General features: G+C 41.0%; 1 protein-coding gene across 1 annotated transcript in view; it reads right to left on the minus strand.

The window, feature by feature from the left end:
* The window catches only part of dock8 (dedicator of cytokinesis 8), an 82,498-nt gene that overhangs the window by 52,850 nt on the left and 3,908 nt on the right, over window positions 1-25,740 (minus strand). The window contains exons 2-8 of the mRNA XM_079553156.1: window positions 20,248-20,344; window positions 9,926-10,101; window positions 9,499-9,570; window positions 6,746-6,854; window positions 4,080-4,289; window positions 3,053-3,138; window positions 2,518-2,584 (exon numbers count right to left, since the gene is read on the minus strand). Of these exons, the coding sequence (XP_079409282.1) occupies window positions 2,518-2,584; window positions 3,053-3,138; window positions 4,080-4,289; window positions 6,746-6,854; window positions 9,499-9,570; window positions 9,926-10,101; window positions 20,248-20,344 (817 nt within the window). The remainder of the gene's footprint in view (window positions 1-2,517; window positions 2,585-3,052; window positions 3,139-4,079; window positions 4,290-6,745; window positions 6,855-9,498; window positions 9,571-9,925; window positions 10,102-20,247; window positions 20,345-25,740) is intronic.

The following is a 25,740-nucleotide window of genomic DNA, read 5'->3' on the forward strand; positions in this document are numbered from 1 at the left end:
CGTCGAATTACTGATGGAATATGACTGGTATATGGTGTTAAAACATTGCGTTGGAGCTTAAAGGGACTATACAGAGTTTAAAAGTGTTAAAAAATATATATATTTTCCTCCCCCTACATGTTCCAGCCATGTCCTAATGTGTAGAATGAGCTCAGACCTGTTCACCACAGCCTCTAAAATCCTGTCACTCAAAAAGGTGTTAATTCGGGTCCGAAGTGCCGTCATGCACGAGTTTATTAATATAGAGGTTGCAGTTACGCATAAGACCTGAGGTGGCAGTATTGAGTATAAAATGACAAACTTGCATCTAGCCCCTTTAAGACTTCACTGGAGGATTTTTCTATGTTTATAACGATTAGAAATTAAATCTGTCATGGAGAAATAGCAGGAGCAGAAGCACCAGCCTGATATTCAAGTCAAAAGTCAAGGTTCGACTCGCTACGATTGACATTAATCCAACAAAATAATCCTTATAAGCCTTTTACCAGAATATTCTCAAGCAAAAAGTCTTAGTTTAAAGATTTCAACATCGACTTGTCAAGTTTTGATGATAAATAGGAACAATATCACCAGAAGAAAACATTGAACTTCATCATGGTTATTCTTGGGTCAAACTGTGTTCCCCTACCTTACTCTGTGAAATAAAAGGGACATGACTAATCGCACCGCATTATGTGGAATTAAGTGAACATCTGCTCCTGATTTTACAGATGTGAACCTAAAACAAACATCCCATTGGTTTCCTAGGAGACAGAATGGGATACAGCTATGAATGTTTGCAGGCCGTGTAAAGCTGACAAATATTTTAAGGCCAGTAAGATGGAAGAGGCATTCACAGAACGGGGAAATAGGTCAGTGCCAAATGCCTTTTAGTTCCACTTTAATTAAATCTAAGTGACTAAATGAGCTTGACAGTATCACTGACTCACACACAGCAGTTTTTAGGTCTCTTCCAGAACAAACTTATGTTTTAACAAATGTGGAACGATTTTGGAAATATGTCTAAAATACATTTTTAAGATTTAGGTCATTGTGCATATTCTAATCGTGTCCAGGGGCATTAATATTTGTGGAATATGAAAAGCTAATCTGATACATGTATTATGTAAGGGATAATAGTCATTATAATGTATAGAACACTGGCCTTCAGGATGAAATAAGTCCGGTTCGCCCTGTCGGTACTTATTTTCCGGATAATGTCAAGCGTTCTATACATTATCACGCTTATTACACGGCCATTTGCCACATGGACACATACAAAATAAGCTTCATACACTTTTGTGAAGGCTGAAAGGTTTATTTAATGATTTCCGCTGCAAATAGTTCCCAAAAGTTTGCGTGTTGCTTGCCAACGTTTGTTGTGATTTCAGGCAGTGTGGATAGGCTAGTTGCAGCAATGCTAGCTACTTATTGCTAGCCTAACTACTTAGTCCATATATGGTCATGTTTGAAAACAGCTAAGGGGAAAACAATTTGGAGAAAAATCTAAACTTTCTCTAATTATTCAAAAACTACTTCAACAAATGCTGAATTATGATTATAGTTTTCTACTAAATAAAGATACAAAGACATGGGGAAGAGCAAAGTGGTTCAACAGCCCATAAATACACAAATAACGGAGAATGCTAACCTGATGCTACATGTTAGCATCAGACTAATGCCAACAGCTAGCGCTAGCTACAACTGCCGTTTTTTCACTTCTACTGAACAATCTGCTGTGAGAAAATATCCAAATGGGCCCAATTTACACTGGACTTTATTTGTATGTTATAAATAAGTTCATATTTCACCAGAAAATGGCTAAAAAGAGTGAAAAATTGTGTTTCCTAAAAGATTCTATTTTCCCCCTCGGTGAAGCCACGCCCCCTTCTATGACAAGATGTCATCTGTATCTCTGTTCTACTTGCATTGTGATGAGCCGTATAATAAGTGTATTTAAGATGAGGAAGCGGACAACATTTAATGGATTGATATATATATTATGTGTAGCTAAAACCACTGACTAAAATTAAGTCTAGATAGTCGTATTCATTCCTGTAATTTTGATAGAAATGCGAGTAACTCTTTTTTTTAGTCTTCCTTTACAAACCAGACCACCACCAACAGCTGGGCTACGAGGTCACGGACCAACTCTCCCTTTCTGTGAGAGGCGTAGCACGTAAACACAGTCTAAACCCTCCCTGCCCCGTCACCTAAAAAGTCCCCAGCTGTCTGAAATCTGCGCACAAACAGTGAAGCGAGTTGACAGTGAAAACTCAGCCTTGGTCACGCTAAAACCAAAACACCACCCACCACCCAGAGGCATCAATATGTGATGATGAGAGCTAAAACTGAGTAGATTACGCTGATCCTTTACTATAACAGGAAATAAAATAAACTAAGAGACCTCCCCATAGCTGCAGGGGGGGCATGGCATTATGGTTAAATTACATTAGTACCCAGACATGAAACACATTACTATAACAACAATATTTAAATCTACAAGGCCGCAGTATGTCTATCTCTCACTGTGCTTACCTTCTTTTTTTCCTTGAGGTCATACAAGGCCATTGTGGCGAACAAGGGCTCGATGTCAATCTCGAACCTAAGATGTCACAAGGGAAAACAGGCTTACACACATCATAAAGCACGCGGCTGTCCGAAAACAACGCTGCTCTGGTCTGTCTTCGGTCTATTTCAGTATATTGTCATACGGAAAGCAGAAAGTCTTCTACAGTGAGTAATAACATGTTAGAATGGGATTAGAAAAGAAAGTGGCTGCAGTTGCCAAAACCACTGAGGTCAATACAAGGATTTTGCAGTTCAAGCGGGATGGAGATTGAAAGGGTGGGGGGGGGGGGGGGGGGATGTGGTGTCTGTCCCACTCCCAAGTCAAATGTAGGAAGAGAGGGATAATAGACTTCCGCCCACACGCTCATCTGCCTTTTCAAAATTCCTTTTTAAAAAATATGCAGAGAAACAATCTTCTTTAACACTAACTGTTCATGTAAAGGCAGGAACAGAAGACATGTGTCACCCTCCTACAGAGATTATGTAAATATATGGCATGTACTTGATAGCTTGGCACCGGATGAGAATGCGCTCTCCACTGTGCTCTTTGGGACAGTCGGGAATGGGTCGGATCTCCACGGCATCTTCCTGGAAGGACAAAGCAGAGGAAATTATAGTCCATCTCCACTTCAATAAGCAAAATATCAAGTTTCTATGTTTCTTTCTTCTTCTTCTTTTCACATTGTACAAGTACAGCAATGTCTCGACTTACCCTTTTTTCAAAAAGGGTTAGGCTTGCATAGATTTTAATACATGTACACATATATAAGATATCTCTAGGTCTTCTTAACACAAGTGGTTCCCAAAATACTAGCGTTGTAAACAAGCTTTAGGGGAGGGGCCCTGTAGTGCCTCTGTGGCCCCCCAACTTGTCTACAAAACGAGTAATTTGAATAAGATTGATTTAGAAAGGAAATTACATTTATTTGCTAAAAAGGTGCTATTTAAAGGGGCTAGATGCAAATTCGCCATTTTATACTCACTACTGCCACCTCAGGTCATACATGTAAGTGTACCTTCTATATTAAAGGGGCTAGATGCAAGTTAACCATTTTATACTCACTACTGCCACCTGAGGTCATACATGTAACTGCACCTTCTATATAAACTTGTGCATGACGGCAATTCGGACCCGAAGCAACACCTTTTTGAGTGACAGTGCAGGATTTTAGAGGTAGTTGTGGTGAACAGGTCTGGGCTCATTCTACACATAAGGACATGGCTGGAACATTATTTTAACATTTTTAAACTCCGTATAGTCCCTTTAAACCAGTATTTAGCCTACAGTCATTGCTCGATGTTGCTGTTTGTTATTTTAGCTGTAGAATAATAACAGTTTCCTTTGAATAGAGTAATAGGCTACTTTGTGTCAATTTTAAGATGATTTGGGATATAAAAATTGTATTCACACTGCATACTTGATTATAACATCTCCCCCACAAAGACAAAATGAGCCAACAAATCAGCATCTGATGCAAAACATCAAAGTCTCTCAAATTTGTCACATAGCAACAAAACCTCGTTCACACCTCGTCTGCCAGTGGACACAGCGCGAACAGTTCCGGGTGTCTGTGCCCCTGCCTGGCCTCTTCATTGAATCGGTCCAGCTCCTCGTGACCGCTGAACGACAGCAGGCCCTCCACTCTGGGGTCAGGGGTCAGACAGCGGAGGTTAAAGTCGGAGGAGGTCAGGGTGCGCCCGCAGTCATCACTCAGAGCGGCCAGAGAGGGAGACTTCACCTGGGGCAAAGGCGCAGCAAGACAGGGGTGTTAGCAGATGAAAAGGAAAAACAGAACGCAAATGTAAAAACAGTTGTACAGTTCCCATTAAATGAGATGCATTTACATTTCTGCTAACCATTCAAACCTGCCCTTCCAGTTCCTCCAGCTAGCTCCTAGTCTCATCTTTATATTTTTAATTCATGTAGTTGGCATATGTAAACAGCCAATGGGCAGAAACCATGTCTAGACTGTTTTGGCCTGGAGACAAAAAAAAAGCAGAAACAGCCCCCTGAGTTTCTCTGATCATGTGTTGCCTGCATGAAATATGTAGCTATTTGGCTAATATGCATTTCTTTGATGGTAGTTAGGGGTTTTATACGCTCTAACATGCCATTTGTAAAATTATACTCTATTTTTATCACTCAAACCGTATTCATATTTTTGATCATTGACTCCAGTCGATCGTATAACATAGTATTAGTTACAGCTCACTAATAGTAATATTGACGGATATTACATTAGCTGACCAGGTTTGTAATCTGAGATCTCCCAGCAGGCTATTGGTTTCCCAGACAGAATGAAAGCATTACAGAGAGGACCCTACAGCTACTATTGCCGTAAATAACAGGCAGGAGATACAGTAAATTATGGCAAAAGAAGGAGTTCTTGGACAAATTGGGTTAAGTGATTCATGGAGCTTTTTATTTTTGTGCTACTCTTATGGGGAAATTTTAATAATTTAGTAAGCCACGAAATAACAAAAAAGAAAAGGGGAAAAAGATACATGGTTTATGTTTGGATGCTAGTTTGACAACTAGTCAATGACAAGCCCATCTTTTCTCCTTGTCTCTTTAGCTGCCATGGCGCATCACTCTGCTCCACCACCACAGGCAAGGACTGACCACTCATCGGAGCTGCCGAAGCCTCTCCCGGTCAACAACCCTCACATGGCGGTCCCTAAGGCTGGCTCTAAAGCAGCTGGAGCTCGAGAGGAGGGCCATTAAAGTGCGAACAGTGCTTCTCTTTCTCCCTCCATCACTCCATCACTGGCATGCACACATCGTGGGGAGCTCTGGGCTCTAATAGGCTCGTTTTGGCCAGGGATGGCTGACCAGAATTGGCAATGGGCTGGTGGGGGGCGCTGGTGATGAGGGGTGGATGGATAGAAAGCCAGGAGCGCAGGAGGAGAAGAGCGGGGCAGCATTGGGATTGGTTGGCATTACTTAATGAGGGAAGGGATTTAACTAGGAAACAAAAGAGTTGGCGCTCGGACAGTGGGAACTTTACAATTAGCAAGGGCTTAAGTTGAAAGGGTTGAAGAAGAACCCATGGATCACTGTAGATTATAAATGCATATTAGATTGGGTCTGGTACTGGAGGAATGTGTAATGTTCATTCACAAATCAGTGATATAACAGACCAACAGGTACTTCGAGAAGCTTTGCAAGTGTTTTATAAAGGATGAATTATTTACCAATGCCTTAATAGTGTGTAGTTATTATGAAGTGTAACCTACCTACTCTTACAATGGAACCATTTTTCTTTTTTCTCAAACATGGTAACTACTGTGCATCGCTGCCTCTCAGTCAGACATCCTTATTTGGAAATAGTCCGATCAGATGTCACGGACGTCAAGTGACATTGTTGTGTCAAGTGTTTTGACAACCATTAATTTGGCATATTTGTTCATCGTTGTCATCAACAACAGTTGCATATAAATGAAGACAACTGTCTGTGGGACAATGTTGCTAATGAAAGAGGATTTACCCTTTTGAATGACCAAACCCACACAGGAAAACCACATCTGTTGACTCATGAGCATCTTGCATAAAGTTATCACAACCATGCCTAGGTGATGCCAAATGTCATCACCTACTTTAATATTTTTTGTTCATGTCTGGAGAAGTATTTGACAGTTGCATGATTGAATGATGAGTTGATAATTATGTTTCCTGAAGCATTCTAATGAGTATTTTCAAAGCCCATAAATATTATTGAACCATTTTCCAGCCACTGAGACAGACGGCATCTTGTCATAGGAGGGGGCGTGGCTTTGCCGAGGGGGAAAATAGAATAAAGTCAAGTGTAAATCGGGCCCATATGGATATTTTCTCATTGCAGATGGTTCAGCAGAAGTGAAAAAACAGCAGTTGTAGCTAGCGCTAGCTAACCATTAGCATTAGCCCAATGCTAACATGTAGAATTATGTTAGCGTTCTCCGTTAGTTATGTATTTATGGGCTGTTGAACCTCTTTGCTCCTTTCCAAATTGTTTTCCCACTTAACTGTTTTCAAACATGACCATATATGGGCGATTCCAGAGATGCCGTTTGTATCTAACCTGCTCTAAAAAAAATGTTCGTCAAAGCACCAGCAATTTGTTAGCATGCAGTTGGATAAAAATGGAGGCTTGCGTTTTGTGTTGTTTATCATTGCTAATTCTCTCGGCTGTCAGAGGAATGGAAGTGTATTTACAGGTGTCTGTTGTCTCTCGGGCAGGACGTCAGACTCGAATGTTTGTTTACGCAGGAGTTTGTGAAGGACGACTCTCTCCGAGTACGAGCTCCAACCATCCCCCTGGCACCTACGGAGATACAGAGACACAATGACATCAGCGAGCAGGCAGACACTAGGAAAAACAGGCATGGTGGCTACTGATACACCTCTGCACCTCTAATCACGAGGTAGCAGCACTTAACACTTGCAGCTTACGCAATGGCTTTTATTTGCCACAGTGAGTAACACTGGTTTCCGGTTTTAATAGAATGCAAATTCCTAGACAGAGGTTTAACCTGTTGGCAACAGTGTGAAAATACAACTCAAAACAGTGAACCAGGAAATACCTCAACTCATTTGGCTACTATCAAATGGTAAATGGTCTCAACTTATATAGGGCTTTTCCACCTACATTAGGCAGTCAAAGCACTTTACAGCAAGGATCCACTAACCCATTCATACTCTCATTCATACACCAATGTACGCAGACACAAAAAATTATGGGTTTTTATTAGGGCTGAAAGATATATTGTTATTGTATCGGTATCAAGATATGAACATTCAAGATATTAATATGGAACAAGCAATGATATACCGTTGTCATATTGATATTAAGATATGAACATTACAAAAATTAAAATCGAAAAAAGTAAGACATAAACGATATAGATTTTCATCAATAAAACTGCACTCTTTATTATTATGTCTATTTTTCTGAAAAATGCTTGGTTTTCCACTAACCCATAGTTATATCGTATTGATATCGAGATATCTGGCATGAACATCGTTCAGCCCAAGTTTTTATACACAAATACTTTTTTCTGTACATTTTTTAAAGAGGGGGTATTATGCTTTTTTCAGCCACATAGCACCAGTCTATAGCACACTACAATGATGACGAAACCTTCTGTTGGTCTGTCAATGCAGTAAATTTGAATAACTGCCTTGTATAAAATTGCTCTTTCAAAATGGCGGTAGCAAATGGCTTGAAATAGGCCTCTGTCTCTTTAAGAACCTCTGACCCTTTCCGACACGCCCCCTCCACACGCTGTCTGTGGCATCACAACACTTTCTCCACAGTATTGAAACTACGATCGGTGCATTTTATTTTTTATAGTTGGAAAGGACCTACTGTTTATCAATTTGGGAACAATGGCCACACAGGATGTGATTTGAAGACGAACCTTCCACCCCGGACGCTTGGAAGGGGCTCTTGCCTGGAAAATAACTGCTGTTTGGAGGCTCTCTCTTTGCAACTGCCATGCCCTATGGATCTCTAACTATACCCCAATGGACACCAGGATCTGCAGGAGCCCATACGATTCAAAGGCGGACATTATCTGTGCAGGTGGACAGTGGTTTTTCGAGGTTACCCGTTAGCTTGTTATAATCGACTACAGCTCATTGTTGATGAAAAGTCTGCAATAAACCACAAATGTGTAAAGCCAGGCTCATTGTGTGATCATCGTAAAGGCTGCTTCGAGTAGTTGCCTGCTTTATTGACGTTATTTGTGCATAATATGCTGCCTGTTTTCAATGAATGTTGAGAAGGTGAAGGTTGTTAGCTTGTCGCGGCGAATAGTGCCTTAGCTCCGGGAGAAACCACTCGGCTACGACTCACTGTAGATGAAATGTGAGCAATAAACTACAAAATCAACAAGCCAGGCTCCGTGTGTGATCATCATAAAGGCTGCTTGCCTGTTTTAGTGACGTTTTCAATGCATAATATGCTGCTTGTATTCAGTGAATTTTCCCGTTAGCTTGTCGCGGCTAGCTTGTTAGCTCCGGGAGAAAACCACTCGGCTATGACCCATTGTAGATGAAATGTGAGCAATAAACTTCCAAATCAACAAGCCAGGCTCCGTGTGTGATCATTGTTAAACGGTTCTTTATGTATGTGGTGCTTTTATTGACTTTATTTGTGCATATTTCTCGTTTCCACGTGATGACTCGAGGTTTAGCTTAGCATTAGCTTTCTCCGGAGGCTCTGTGCATCATCAAGGCCCAAGACATTCCCAGCTCAGAACCAGCCGCTGAAATAAGCGTTCTTGTCACCGGTTTGAATCCTGGGTGTTTCGGTCTTTGTAAAAGTCTGCTGTAACTCTAGTTCACAACACATGAAGCTAAACCTCCATGATGACTCTGTTTACATCTTAGGGCTAGACACTGCGGGGAGGGGGTTCTGCTGAGGGGCAGTGGTTGGTTACTCGGCTGGTGACGAAAGGTCGGAGGCGTATCCTGGAGGTCGAGGGCGCTCCCTGAAGGAATCAGGCGTTTTATCCCTAAAATGGCTGCCATCAGAGTTTTTACGGACTACTCGAAAATACGTGAATGTGCTAAGGCAACACTTCAGGCATGTTTTTAATGAGGGAATGAAAAAGTCGATTTTGCATAATACCCCCCCTTTAAGAGCTTTTGCCAATCAAAGAATAGACATTTCGAAGCTTTAGTGAAAAAATGATTCTGCCTTTTGTATATTTGTGCTTTTTGAGAAGACTAGTTTTTGTTTTAATTTGTAGTAAACCATAAATGAGGTCAAAAAATTTGCAGTATTAATTAATGTGCTTATCAGACTGTATAACACCAGGAAACTATTTTAAAAAATGTAATATAATTACTGTTGCTACAATTTAGTTTGTTTGCTATTTAATTGCTGGAGTAAATACCACATTGAAACGAACATGCACCTAATCACAAGGCCAAATGTCTAGCGTGAAGTGAACATTGTTTACCTTCTAGTGACGACAATCCAAGGCTGGGTGTAGCTCTTCACGCAGTCTCTCACGTGAGGATCCAACTCCACGCTGCAGAGAGAATATATATTAGCTTGACTGTTAACATATTTAGATAAGAGAGAGATTTCCATTCTTGTGTTTTCCTTTTTTTGTCATGGTCAAGGCTGGAGCAACACTTACATAACTCAAACTGACTGAGCAGCCTTGAGCACATTTTGGATCATTTTTATTATTTTAATCAAATCATGAACTTGACAGGGGCGACTGCTGGTCTGTAAACTACCGACTATGATGAGGGGAAACAACTGTCTTAACTTTTGTTTTTTGCTCAGTCCTTATGGAGTATCTATTTAATGTTAGATTAGTAGCTAAAAGTACAATAATACAGTGCCAATGAGCAAATGATAAATAGCCGTAGACCCACCCATCCTCGGGGACAGAGTGGCGGACAGTGCGACACTCCCTGTCCACCTGCTCCACGTGCAGATCGTCGTCGGGGAAGTCTCCGAGCTCCTGCATCAGGGCGGAGTCTCCACTGTGCAACTGGGACATGAGGAACTCCTCCAGGTCCAACGGCTCCACCGCTTCGTACGACTGCGGCTGAGGGGCACAGGGATACAGTTACATCCACTCACATTTGGGTCCATTAGCGAACAAACGCTCTAACCGACTAAGCCACTGTCACACTGTTGGGGGGGAAATAATTCTGCACTAATCTGGGAATAACCACTGTTGAGGTTTAATGTAAATCATTCCCGCATTTTTCCCACTCCTCGATTATATTGGAATGCTGCAGCAACTCCCTGCTCTAAAAGGTATGTGTTATAAATGCATTATAGAGAAGTGTGAGATATGCTAGCATTATAGCAAGGGTTGTATATGTTAAGGTAAATCTGAGGAAGGCGCTCAGATCATCCACTAACCACCATACTGCTCCAGACAGAAGAATTTCTCATACTGAAATCATTGCAATCAGGGCTGTTTTTTTTATTGACATTTTAGAACAACAAGATACAACAAAGGTCTTTTTTTTTTTTTTTTTTTTCATTCCCCCCAACAACAAAAAAACAACCCCGCCGGAAAAACAAAAACAAAACAAACAAAAAAATAATAATAAATAAAAAAAATAATAATTTAAAAAACAAACAAAAATAATAAATAAATAAAAATAAATAAATACATTAAAATAAATTTAAAAAAAACTGTGGTCCTATAAACAGCATTATGACAACTCATCTCCACTATTAAACAATATCTCTCCATCTGAAATGGGACCCAAAATCAGTCTGGCATAAGTAATAGAATTTCCAATGGCACTAGGGCTGCACTGATTACACATTACAGGCACTGGAAACATGGGTATTTGTTGACGTACGTCATCATAACCCGGTGAACTAAAAACATGGCAGCTTTACATTGTCCACACAGTGTGACTAAACATGTTTATTCTTGTATTTTCTTGTCCTGCAAACTTGTTCTAAAGCCTAACTCCTCTGCGCACAAGCACAGATAGAAATGGTAAAAAACCTGTCTAGAGCCAGACACGGTCTATTTTTAGCCTGCCTCACTCCAGAGTTTCAAAAGACCGCTGCTTTTATGTGCAGTACAAACAGTTTGAATTTTCACGTGTGTCCTTGAATCAGCTCAGATCTGTCATATCACCAAAGCTGTTCAGAGGAGCAGGGGACTGAATGGAGTTTGCTCAGGGAAACTAAAACGATAACATCTACAGAGATAAAAAGAGGAAGAAGCAGCGTAGGACAGGTGTTTCTTTGACAGTGCGCAGGGCGGCTGTCCAATCTGATCCCGTTGATAGATGGACAACAGCAAAGTGAAGACAAATATGTGTTCAAAAGAGCATATCAGGGTTAAATCAATAAGAGAACATAAAAGAAGGAGGGGTAGGTACATTTGACTTGGTTACATTTTTTCATAGTAAAAAAGATGGGGGCACAACCTTGAACAAGACCTACCCTTAGAAACCTATATGTGTTATGACTGCATATAGACCATTCTCAGTCATGTGACTTTTAGTTGGCACAAGGCTGTTTGGAACTCTGCCCACCACTACACAGTGCCTGATGTTATGTTATTATTTGATTTGTCCATTCATTTGAGGTTTCATTTTAATTTGTATTTAACTGGGCACAGTTCCAAACAGCCTTTTACCAACCAAAAGTCACATGACTGAGAATGGTCTGTATGTGCCTATAACACATATACGTCTTGTTCAAGGTTGTGCCCCCATCTTTTTACTATGAAAGAATTGGCCCAAGTCAAATGTACCTACCCCTGCTTCTTGTATGTTCTCTTATTGATTTAACCCTGATGTGCTCTTTTGAACAAATATTTGCGAATGGTCTGTACATATTGAGGGCTGGGCGTCCTCCCCCAGAAAGGAGTAAACATAAGTTCCTTCATTTTATTTTGTAGGGCTTTAACGGATGTTTAGGCTGTTTGATAGGCAGTGCAATAGTATTTGGCAAAATCATATCGGAGCCAAGACAAGAATGCTGTTGTGCTGGATTTTGCTGGACATTGACAGGCAAAACCAAGGTCTTTTGATTTCAGGAGAACTGGTTTGGCCAACATGCCTGATAAAATCATGTTGACAAAAGCCACATACTTTGTTTTAATGAAAGGATGACTATTTAGACTTTTACATGACATCCATACTCATTAGGAGTGCATTAGGGCAACATAGTTTGGCATAGTAGCTCCTGCCTCACAGCAAAAAGGTCTTGGATTTTTATAAACTCACTGTGGCCTTACTATGTCCATGTAAGGACGGTTTACTTTGTTTTTTATATGCATCCGGTTTGGTCTGCGTCACTTCCCATTGATTGTATACGGAAGTGTTTAAATGTGTCATGGCGGGAGGGGACGCAGCATGGTTTCTAGCTCCTTGTTGGAATGGGGACAAAAGGTAAGTTTGTTTATGGGTGTAATTCACGGTATTGTTTTGTATTGACTCAGTGTTTTGAACTTTTAGCTCTAACGATAGAAAATGGACCAATGGTTAAATAAAACGGATAAACGGCACAACCACTTGTACGCTTTTCATTCCTTTCGGATGCTACAGTCCATGTGTCGAAGTAAGTTTCCTCCAGGGTCCAGTTTCCCCTTCCATTAAAACATGTACAATTCAGGCCAAAAGTTTGGACACACTTTTTATGCCTTGGCTTTTCTTTATTGCCAACATGATTAACACACTACGATTCTCATTGAAGCCATTAAACTATGAATGAACAACACATGGGATTATGAAGGAAACAAAAACAGCTGAATAGTATATTATACATTTTATATTATAAATTCTTCAAAATTGCCGCTCTTAATTCTTAGCATTTTCTTCTTCACAAGGTCGTCTTCTGAGATTGTTTTGAGGTTCGTCATTGAGGTTCGTCATTGAGGTTCGTGATTGAGGTTCGTCATTGAGGTTCGTCATTGTGGTTCGTCATGGCAACGTGAAAACAGGAAGTGACCTCCCTCTCTCCTGTGCAGCTGAATTGTTTGCCTTTTTCAGCGAGCTGCATTTGTGATTTCTGCTCCGCGTTGTTTTTCTGGATACTTTTGTATGTCTTTACCGTGTTTTTGCAGAGGTTTGGAGGATTTGATTACTTTGAGAGTCCAAAATGGTCCTGAAAAAAGCAGCTTTTTGAAGGTAAACAAATTGCTAGTTTATCAGCTAAACCCATTTGAGATCTACAAATATTTTCCTCTGAGACACTGAAGAGGCACCTAGAGCCCCCACACTTGTAGCACAGAGGAGGCATCACAAGAGGAGCTACAGGAAACAAAAAAAGGGATAAACGAGGAGATGGTGAAAGAGGGAGCTGTGCAGGAGGAAGAGGAAGGAGGAGGTGAAGCTGACCAGTGCAGGACACCACGCTCTGAGACGGGGATAAGCCCAGGAGGCGCTGCACCGTTTCAGATGATCAGAGGAGACAGAGGGCAGCTACAGTTTCTCCGTCCTCCAAGGTCATGCGGGTCAGGTTGACGAACAGTGGCAACGCGGTACTTACAAACTATTTCTGTGACGACATCATGAAGCTAACTGAGCAAATGGTAAAAGTGTAAAGCAGTAATCAAAGCGACAGGCAGCCATTTGGAAGAATTTATGTCAAAAAAATGTTTCCCTTATGTGTTCACTCATAAATGAACGGTTTCGAGAATCTACGATAGGAACAGTTTCCAAACTTTTGGCCTGTGCTGCACAATAGGGACTCGCATGACCAAGTCCTTCATGTTCAAGTACAAGTCTATCTAAAATGTAAACAAAATAGGGCAGGGCAATATACAAAATAAACAAAAAACGTACATATTGTGTGTATTATTCACTTAATTCAAGTATTCAGCCCAAAAACGAAACACCCTGCTGTGCAATACGTTTTAAGCCTCTACTAGCACTGCACTGATAAACCTACTGTAAACTTATACCGGATAGATATCACTACAGCAGCAGGATTAGTCACAGCCACTCTGAAGCGCAAACGCAAATTCCATATCTGCTCAGACATGTCTCCACACATCAGTCCACTCCACCGTAGGGAACATATTCTCCTCCACCAACAAAGACCTCAGTCATAGCATTAATTGTCCGGGCCCTGCTATGGTGACATTAAATGCTAACATCATTATTATTCCTTCATGGTTTATGGATAGAGTCAACTTTTTTTTTTTTTATATCTGGAGAAAACTATGTGACGATTCGGCAGCAGTGATATCCATATGCATAATATAGCTTGCAAGTTCAAACACTCATTGTGTCTTGGGCCCGCTTCTCATTCAGCGGGGATGCTAACAAAAACTAATGCATGCAAATCTATGCATGCTTCTGATGAGCGCCTGCTTCACTGTGGAGCCATGAGCAGACCAGCGACATCACCTCAGTGCAAAGTCTTAATGCGAAGGCTCGACTTAGCTTGAAATGTAAACAAACCAGACTTTAGGGTTGTCAGATTCATATGCAAGCAGCAGCCTATCATTTCAATTTGATTTGTTTACAAAATTGTTGGGCCCTACTGTGTGTTATATGGGCACTTGCTTGTCAATAGACGGATTCTACCCTGCAAAAATGATGCTAAACTGCTAGATTTGCAATGAAACTACACGCTATTTACCACTGATTTCAACTTTTTACATTCATAGAGACCGATGCCTAAGCTTTCTACCACACCGGCAAAGCACAAGCTATAAAGAAATGTTTACTCACCCGGTTCACAACTGCACTAAAAAAAGGAAGTAGACAAAATGGCGCAGTCCGGATATAGGAACCTATGCAAATGCAACATCTCACACTCGATGATTTTTGCTCAACTCCAACCACAAATTTGGGTGATGCTTTGCTACACCAGGAAAAAAAATCCTACAGCTAATCCAGTAACACGTGTCCACAAGAACTTTGCATTAGTCGATTTGGTTGGCAATGCAAGTTGATTTATATGAGTTGAGATGCAAAAAAAGAATCACAAGCCTTTCAGGAAGTGACAAAAGGAGACATCCCTCCATCAAGTGGTGTTTCAACAGACAGGAAGTGAGCGGCACATGTGCAGTTGGCCAATTACTGCAGACAAACGAGTGAAGGGGGAATGAACTGTGAGTTGCACAAATATACTGCAATACTGGAGTTACTGTTTTGGAACAGGTTTGGAGTATTGTTTTTTAGAATGAACATGGGTGGTGCTAGTACAAGTTAAAGCTCTCCCACTGGCAGAGGTGGTCAATGATGGAATAGTATTTACTTGAGAGTATTTTTGTTGATTAGCTTCATTCCATTTGAAAGATAAACATAATACTTTCGCCAATACATGATTTATAAAATGGCTCTAAAGTTAAAGGGATTATAGGGAGTTTAAAAAATGTTAAAATTATGTATTTTCCTCCCCCTACAACAATGTCCTAAGGTGTAGAATGAGCCTAGACCTATTCACCACAACTGCCTCTAAAAAGGTGTTAATTCGGGTCCGAAGTGCCGTCATGCCCGAGCTTGATATAGAAGGTGCAGTTACACGTATGACCTGAGGTGGCAGTAGTGAGAATAAAATGGCTAACTTGCATCTAGCCCCTTTAAGTCCTGTTTTAAAGCCCTATGATGCACTGCACACTCCAAAACAGTAGTTGGCGCTGTGTACATAGATGATGCTGACAATGCCAATGACTCGCAACAAGGAAGAAGGTTTGTCTCTGTCGTGTTGCCGTACAGGAGGGGAATTTGAACTCGAACTGATTTGTACTTTCTACTTAATCATTCTGTACTGCGACTACTTCAGTACTTTTACTTAAGTAACCTTTACTTTTAGCCTCTTACCACCCACCTTTACAGAGTGCATTTTCTCCAGTTCAGCTTAACCCAATCTAAAAGCTTCTTGAATAAAAGCGCCAAAATAGCGGCGAAAACGTGACAAAAATGTGACAAAGCGTCAAAAAAGACAAAAAAGTGATGAAAATTTGAGAAAAATGTGACAAAAGAGCGACAAAAATGTGCCAGAGAAGTAAGAACAACACAATAAAAAGTGACACAAACAGAAAGCGCAGCGACAACATGCTAAAAAAAGTTAGGATCAGTTTTGCTGGTCTTAGCTTTCAAATGAGGCGTTACACTGACCCATAGGATGTGAGCTCCAATCGAGAAGCTTTCAGATTTGGGTAAAGCCGACCCGGAGAAAATGTGCTCAGTTCAGGTGGAGGTTAAGAGGTTAATTGTAGTAATATATTTGATCAGTAGCATCGGTATTTTTACTGAAGTAATAAAAGCAAGTACTTTGACCACCACTGCCCACTGCTCTTTAAAACTCTGCCTACTGAAGAAGTTTATTAGTGCTGCTGATAAAGCTTCTCGGATGAGAGGCAATTTGAAACACCCAACACTTAAAAGGAACAGGCCACCGTTTTTACATACTGAGATATGTTCTTACCTTAGCTGTGACGAGTTCTTTAGGACCTGTCTGGCCTTCAATCACGTAAACGCAGACGGCGTTAGCATTTAGCCTCTCCCCCTCTCCACTATAGCTCCAAAACACGTCAAAAGTAGTAGGAGTAGTTCGAAATCTGCGCAGCAATATCTTCACTTTACTGTGCGGATGCCAAACTACTCCTGGTATTATTACGCCTTACAACATAGTTCCCCTTTTTAATCAGCTTATAAAATCTACATTGTTTAATTTTGTGTAATTTTGTGTAATTTTACTTTGAAGTGGAACACTTCACGTAACCATATTTAAATAGTGAAAACGTGGAAGAGCTTGTTAGCTTCTATCTTGACCTGTTTTGGAGCTAAAGTGGAGAGGGGGAGAGGCTAAATGCTAACGCCGTCTGCGCTGTGTTTACGTGATTGAAGACCAGACAGGTCCTAAAGAACTCGCCAAAGCTAAGGTAAGAACATATCTCAGTATGTAAAAACGGTTGCCTATTCCTTTAAGATGTATCTCCCAATGTATTCCTATAGCTCCAAACGGGGGTGAAGTTGGAAGCTACCACGCTCTTCCAGACAGCATCAACTCGTCTAAGCTCAGGTAAGAACATATCTCAGTATGGAAAAACGGTGGCCTGTTCCTAAACTAAACACGGCTCAAGAACCTTCGTCTATGATGCAAAACTCCTGCTCAATTTTTTTTTCCCTTTGCTGTATCTCACGCGCCTCGACTTCTACTGAACAATATGTCGAACTAATACGTGGCTCTATAAATAGAATCACAGGGAGACTGGCTGGCAGTCACATACAAACCTCTCCTAGTGGGGCCAAACGTGACTGCTGTGCTGAATAATGCGCCCCTATCATCCTCTCGGAGATTACGGCATTATGAGCCCTGTGCTTTATGTGTGCTCCAAATCCAGTGCATGATAACAAACAACTGTCTGCGCGTAAGCTGCAAGGTATAGGCAAGCAGCACCCCACCCAGCGTCGGTTAGAAGAGGCCAGGGCATTGACCCACTTCCCAAGCAGGTTAGAGATTAACGCAAGTGGATGCTCCCTATCCTTGCGGGCCCGTCAGCTGAAGCACACGGCGGGCTATGAAAGTGCACAAGTTCAGTCAGTCACGCACGGAGATATGCGTCAGGGAGCTTAGCCTAAGAGCTTTACAAAACTTCAAATGAAAGAGGGAGAGATGTAGGGCGACAGGAAAGAAGAAGACCAAAAATAGAAGAAAAAAAAAAAACATGTCGGCTTAAGTAAGGAAGTATGGACATGTGTTAGGCAGAGCTTCATACAGTATGTTGCACAGCCAACCAATCCCGGCAAAGGATTATGCCGAGATCAGGAATCCGGTACGACTAAACAGAAAACAATCCGCGGTGATGGTGTCTAAAACTCGCTAAGCTAGGTTTTCCCAAAGCTGGGTAAATCAAAGATGTGTCAGGCTGGGTTTGGTGAAAGCCTGTTAAGCCATGACGCGACACTTGCTATTGTCAAAAAGAGAGGAGGGGTGAAAAAGTAAGAAGGAAAAAAAAAAAGGAAAGGAGGATTTAAAGCTGTTGGATGTGATGCAGCAGAATTTCAGTGATGTAAATTGCCACTGACTCTGCATGAACACAGTGCCGGCTGTTCTCACTGTGAAGAAGAGGATATGCTTGTAAACTCGTGTGGAAGCAGGACATGCAGGACTGACCGCTTGGGTGGAAAATTGCAAATGAGCCTAAAGGTTAAGATTCTGTCTGCTGAGTTTCACTTTGAACTGTGAATGTCTGCCCTCCCCAAGACGACACATTCCTCATGCTCTTTCCTAACCTTTCTAACATCCCAAGTCTTCACAGGGATCAGTTAATAAGTGCGATTCACAACAGGAACGTGAACGACATCAACTAGATACAAGCTCACAATCAAAAAATGTGTTTGAAGGACAACACAAACTGTATTCCACTACATTCAAAGACAAAGTATAGGTCAGGGGTAGGCAACGTCAGGCCCGCGGGCCAAATCCGGCCCTCAAGCACAGAACCTCTGGCCCTCAAGATGATTTTGAGAAACATTATTATGCAAATAAGAGATCAAATTCCTTTTACAGTACTCGAAAAATGGAAGAAATAGTGTCAGTATTTTAAAAATGCCCTGGCAGAACATCCCACTTGGTATAGTATGTAACGTAAAACAGTGATTCTCAACTGGTAGGTCGGGACCCAAAAGTGGGTCGCGGAACCTTTTTCAGTGGGTCGCAAGTCTATAGGAAACTTTTTTTCAATATTTTCCCTCTGAAACTGCATGGAATTTTAGAACATTTTGTACGATATATGACAAATAAAAGGTTTTATTTGGGTTATTTGGGCCTGTAAGCCAAGGGTAACTTATACCCCCTGGTATAAGTATCTGCCAAAAAGCTATTCAGCATATGAAATCTCACAACCTTATTTAAAGTGATAGTCTGTAAGTTTGCAAAGTGAGAGTTTCGCTCTATATGAAAGTAATCAAATTCCTCCCTTGTTTAACCAGTGAGCCCTTAGTGTGCAAAAATGAGGAGAGCAGGAACAACAGAACAAAAGTAAACAATGAAATTCCTCCTCCCCACCTGATTGGACCTGACAGACCGGTCCACAGGAAAAGCTCGTCTCATTGGTCAATGCAGGTGGTTACTAGACTCTGATTAGTTGCCGGGTGGGAAGAGGGGACTTAACAAAAAATAATATATATTTTTACTAACTTTACGTGCAAGACCAGGTGGTCGATTTTGCACATTTTATAACATTTTGTAACACATTTAGACTTCCAGACTATCACTTTAAATTAATGGTAAATAGAGTTCGGGAAATTCCACAGGTACCATGGAGATCCACCATCTTTGCAGCTGTTGGCCTACATTTCCATTGACTAACATTAGGTAAAAACAGTATAAAAAGTGGAGAAAAAAGCCGTGGAACAGCTCCGTTAGCTGCTGAGTTACTGCTGGTAAATCCATCTAACACACTGTGGTGCCCAAGTGTTTTAATGTGAACAATAACTCCAGTATTTTAACTTTTAAAATCTCCATTAATTTATAATTTCTGCTAATCCCATAATGCTTAGCGATATGACATCACATTCCCGAACTCTATAGATCATACTGTAAAGCAGTGGTAGGCAACGTCAGGCCCGGGGGCCAAATCTGGCCCGCCAGCACAGAATCTTTGGCCTCCAAGATGAATTTGAGAGATATTGTTCTGCCAATAAGAGATCAAACACTTATTCAAGTACGCTATAAATGCGAGAAATAGTGTCCAAATTTAAAATGAACATCCCACTTGGTCATATACTGGATAATGTAAAATTGTGATTCTCAACTGGTGGGCCGGGACCCAACAGTGGGTTGCGGAACTATTTTCAGTTTTCAACATTTTCCATCTGAAACTGCGTGGAAACACACGGGAGTCTTTTAAAATGAATGTTATAGGGTTGTTTTGATCTCTTACAAGCATCTACTGCTTGTTCAATAAAAACGTAGGCTACTATGGTGAGGCTACAATGGTGATGTTTTGGCAACGATGAAAATCGTCCTTCCACGATACAAACTTGCCTGCCCCTGGTGTAAAGTAACGTTCAGATTGAGACATATAGAGTATGACCACAGCACAGCAAGACTGAAACTAAACACATTTTCACACATAATAAACAAAGCGAAACACTGTAAACATAAACCTCCACGGGCCTTGTGGGACTAGACATGATGGTGGTTGAGTGATGATACAGCTACATGACCAAATACACAAAATATAGTACGGCTGTATGAATCTTAAAAGACTATAAAAGCAGCTATACCGTCTGTGATGGTAACTTACCACAGTGAGGGCCACCGAGGCAGACGCGTTGGAGTTTGTCCTGCTGTGATAGACTCCATAGTTCCCATAGTGCTTCCGGATCTCAGCAGAGGAGTGCCTGGAATTCAGGGAAATACTTATTATGAGGAGCTGTAAACATACATAGGAGAAAAGGTAGCATGAACGGCGAACGCGCCAGGCGAACCGTGTCGCAGAACATTAACTGCCGACTGTTCATTGTTCCTATTGCATAAGCATGAACTGAGCCGCGGCAATTGAATTTATTCATTGTTTGCTTAGTACACAAGCAGATTTACACTGCCAGACTCTCTGTCAGGCTAGCTAAAGAAATCATAGAATATCACCAGAAACCTTTCTGTAAAATATCTGGTGTATCTTTTTAAATATCTTTTGCATCAAATCAAAATGGGAACCTTTCTGATGAGACAACTACAGGCAAAGACAACTGGGTCACAGAGCAGACCATGAGCCGAGTTTGGGCCCTCATTATGTCCCCATTGGGCTGGTTAGGAGGACAGTTCTGTTACTAATTACCACCACAAGCTTGTATTGTGCGAACTCCAATGCGCTGCAGGAATGCCAGGACCAGGGCTCATCAAAAGCATGGGTAATCTGTGAGACAGCTCCATTCAAAGATATGGAAATGAACAGCATTAGTGTTTTACAGCGGGAACTGGAGATACAGGCACATATTGAGAGATAATAATGTCGGGACCGTTTCAGGGCGATTGATTTTTATAGTCTGCTCGGTTGTATTTATAAACAACTGACAACAACAGCATTAGGAGGCTTGTCAGAGCACTGTTGAATTTCCACAATATCAGCATTTATAGCGTGAGAAAAAAATGAGGCCTTTATATAATTATTTATTCCAATACATGTAGATAATGTTGAACCTTCCATGCACACTGCAGCATGGGGCTCCACTGAGGTAAGAGATGACTATGATTCACAGACTTGTCTCCTCACGTAGCATGGCCTGACATGACATGAGGACGTCTGAGAGGAGAATGAAAGGGCACAATTGTAACGCGTGAAAACAATGTCCCATGTGCAAATTACAGCAGTTTTCATGACGTGACGTAACATCCAAGTCCCATGTTGTGATCACCAAAAGAGTGTGATTCAGCAGGTGTTGGTTGTAAGTAGTTTGTTTACTGAGAGATATGGGCTTTGAAGCAGTGCAGAGTTTTTAATCGATCCAATCACAGACTCGTGCGTAGTCTGGGCTTTGAAATGATAAAAGTATCAATACAGAAAGACTGAAAAAGACACAATACAGTTATGCTTGAACAGTTATCCTGGTTAGAACTTTTTTCTTTCCTTCTTTATTTCAGTGCTCACGACCATGCCCATGGTCTGGAGCACAAGTTCACAAAACAAAACAGAACAAAGTAATGACAAATATCATTTCAACAGAAGAACCTTTTTCAAAAAAGGTACCAAATTTACTGATTACATTTTGACTTTGATTTTGCATAAGTGAAATAAATTTAAACATTGAAGGGCGTCTTACATAAAATTTTGGCAAATATTTTTCTCTATTAATGACAACTTCCCCATTTGAACATTCAAACAGTAAATGAAACTCATCACTGACAACATTATCACTACAGAGATTACAAAAACAAAATTTTCTGTCAATGCTTTTGTATCGGCCCACTACTTTTGCCAGTCGATTATTTCCAGTTCTTAAATTACAGATGGCGGGTCTGTGGGAGACATTCTCACACAAAAGATACTTTTCTAATTCAAATACGGTCTTAAATTCCACATAAACATCACAAGACGACATAGTGCCACATTCTCCTCTCCATTTCTGTATAAACTGGTCCTTCAGGGTTCGTTCCACTTTGAGTTTCAGCCAGTTAACATTGGTGATTTTCTGGGATCTCCAAATATAGTTGAGACCGCAGTCATCTAGGATCTGTTTCACTTGCAGTAACCATGGAGACATGTATTCACCTTTTCTAAACAAGTCCAACAACAGGTTGTACATTTTGCAGCTGTACTTGGTTTCCCCACAATCCGATCATTCTCTTCTTAATCAATATTAACAAAGGGAATCGTCCCAGCTAGAGATCGATTTGTTTGTTGTTTTTTGTGCTGATTTTTAGACTCCAAGGCAGTTCTAAAAACTATATATTTGGAGTAATTAATCAAAAAGAGCAACAGGTCTGTGACTGGATCACCAAACAATCTCAAAGTCAACAGAGGAATGGGTTTGACCTTCATTGGGCAAACAATGAGGTTAGAAAAAAGCGAGCCCACACACTGCATCTGCTCAAGGGCATATTGTCTGGGCCGTCCATAAAGAGCTTTGATGTTATTTGCTGTTGACATTCTTAGTCCATATAAATCCTCTTGCAACCACTTCAAAAGAAAATCAAACAGTGTCAATATGATGTAAGCGATGGGTACAAGTAAAAAGATTCCAGTAGCGCACTGGCCAATGCATGACACATGGCCACCGCAGTAGAAGTAGTAGTTAAGGTTAAGGTAGTAGTGGTAGTAGTATTTTCAAGTGCTTCTTTTGAGTGTATGTGCAGTGTTTGAAGGCAGATCAGACGTAACAGAGCGCACGTGGGATTTGTCAGTGTAACACGCCCAGCGTCTGTAGCCTATAAAAAGACTAGACCAGTAAAACAGTAATCAGGCCTGGCCGGCAGAGCCAGGCGGACATTATTTGCCCACTGGCAGACAGACAGCTCATCAGGGCAGCAGCTACAGCATCTGTCATTCTCTTCAGCACCACAGCGCCCTGGCAGCCTTTGTCCTGTCAAACAAACCTCTGCTCTCGTCTGGAGAAGCAGAAGGGAAGGAGAAAACACTAGCACGGCCAGGTCAGAAGGAAAACAGCTGACTTATTGGTTGTTTCCACTAAAACCACTTTTGTCTAAAACTGTCAGCTTTGATGTTAAATAGAGCTACGGAGATCCAGAGTCAACAGTGACCGCGGTGACCAGCCCAGGAGGCGCGTCGTTCAACGCGGCTCTTTCACTTTCACAAAGACGTCTTAAAATAAAATCCACAAACAAGGGTCAGCCAACCACACTTTTAGAAACTTCATGGACAGGACCTTCTGACCAAAAGAACAGGATAGACAACATTTCTATGCAAAAGACCAAAGTCGTTGCTTCTTGGCATTTGATACTATTAAATGCCAAGAAGCAGACTATAAATGTGGTCTTGCATTCAATGTAAACAAAACAAACCAGTCCTGTGTGGATTACATTACGGCATGATTAAAGCAGATCAACATTTCCTAGAGCAAGGTAATGAAGCCTTTTTTGATCCTCCTTGAGTATATTCCACTATAATAAATTAATTGTTTTTAACCAATGTTAGTCTATGAACAATGTTTGTATTACCATTGCCAAGCATTTAAATGTTATGTTAATGCCTGGTCTACTATCGGTGTCAACTTTCACATCATGCAAATGACTCTGAACAGCCAGCAGTCAGTCTGCTCAAACACAGCTTGAATTTTCCCAGTTATTTCTTCAAAAGGCTCATATTATGCATTACTTTGACTTTTTAAACTACCTTTTTGAGATCGCAGTCTTGGCATTATATGTTACGTAACAAAAAATACAAAAACAAAGTGATTAAACACAGATTTTTGTTGATTAAAGCCTTGAGTAGAAAATGGGCCACGATTACCTACATCAAAGCTATTTTCCGATCTTTTAATAGAAAAGGCCGCCTCCTTTGTGACGTCACAGTGTCTACAGCAGGCCTGCACTTGCTGTGTGTGCATATGGTGTGTTCAAGTCAGCGTTTCTGCAATCATGGCCCAAGCATTCCCTCAAGCCAACTTTACCCACGGCGCTATCGTCACGCTAATTAATAGTCCCCAAAGAGAGGCTTACTCATGTGTAGTTCCACTATTATGTTTATGGACGACTCTGCTGCACGACAGGATGGACACTACGAATGGCAAAGGATATTATTATTACGTCACTGTGTTAATAGCACATTGCACAAGGTAAAAACAAGTTCAGCCAAGTGAGACATACACAATAGACTTGCTGCGGAAGTATTTTACTGACCTCATACCTAAAATGAGGCCTATTGGCAGGACATTGAGGCCAAGGCATAAAACATTACAATAGTCCATCCAGCCTTTGCAAATTTTCTTTTTTTTTTTTTTTTGGAGATAAAAAGTTATGTCACTTTGTCCAACATGTTTTATTGTGGCTTTTTCTTTTTTTATGCATAACTTCAAATAATGAGTTATAAAATACTCCTACTCCTACTACATGTTTTACGAATGTAATAATACATCTAACTAGCAGAGGGTGCAGCTTTGGTGAAAGAGGAACATAAAGGAATAGGCCACCGTTTTCACATACTGAGATATGTTCTTACCTTAGCTTTGACGAGTTCTTTAGGACCTGTCTGGTCTTCCCCCGTGCCTTCAGTCACGTAAACACAGTGCAGACGGCGTTAGCATTTAGCCTCTCCCTCTCTCCTCTATAGCTCCAAAACAGGTCAAGATAGAAGCTACCAAACTCTTCCACGTTTTCCCTATTTAAATATGGTTACGTGAAGTGTTACAGTACAAAGTATAATTACACAAAATTAAACAATGTGGATTTTCTAAGCGGATCAAAGGGGGAACTATATTGTAAGGCGTAATAATACCAGGAGTAGTTCGAAATCCGCGCAGTAATCTTCACTTTACTGCGCAGTAATCTTCACTTTACTGTGCGGATGCCAAACTACTCCTGGTATTATTACGCCTTACAATATAGTTCCCCCTTTTATCCGCTTAGAAAATCCACATTGTTTAATTTTGTGTAATTATACTTTGTAGTGTAACACTTCACGTAACCATATTTAAATAGGGAAAACGTGGAAGAGCTTGGTAGCTTTTATCTTGACCTGTTTTGGAGCTATAGTGGAGAGGGGGAGAGGCTAAATGCTAACGCCGTCTGCGCTGTGTTTACGTGATAGAAGGCACGGGGGAAGATCAGACAGGTCCTAAAGAACTCGTCAAAGCTAAGGTAAGAACATATCTCAGTATGTAAAAACGGTGGCCTATTCCTTTAAAGCAGTACTAAGCAACTCATGCCCCTAGAAGCCATAAGCGCCACTGCAGGTGTTGTAGCATGTTACGGTTTTTTACTCATTAATTGTCCATGAGACTAAATACTACGCTGACAGAAAAGACAAAGGGAGAGAGGGATATTGTACATCCAATTACACAATGGAAATCCTTTTTTTCACTCAAACTTGGCTGTAAACACTGTTTAAGTGGTGCTAGCCCGCAGCTAGCTTTGCCCGTTAGCCTGTTAGCTTCTTCTTCATGATTCCATTAGTGTGTATTGGTGACTACGACCCGGTGCAGGGAAAGCTGCACGTGTGGTTTTCTGGCCAGAGACACCGGGGGAGATGAAAGACCCTCCAATCATCCCATTAACACTTGTATTACCCCCTGAGAAACTACGAAAAGGATTTATTAAGGTAAACAAGTTACATAGTTCTGCT

Source organism: Gobius niger (assembly GCF_951799975.1).
Source record: "Gobius niger genome assembly, chromosome: 1".
In the NCBI taxonomy this organism is placed as follows: domain Eukaryota; kingdom Metazoa; phylum Chordata; class Actinopteri; order Gobiiformes; family Gobiidae; genus Gobius; species Gobius niger.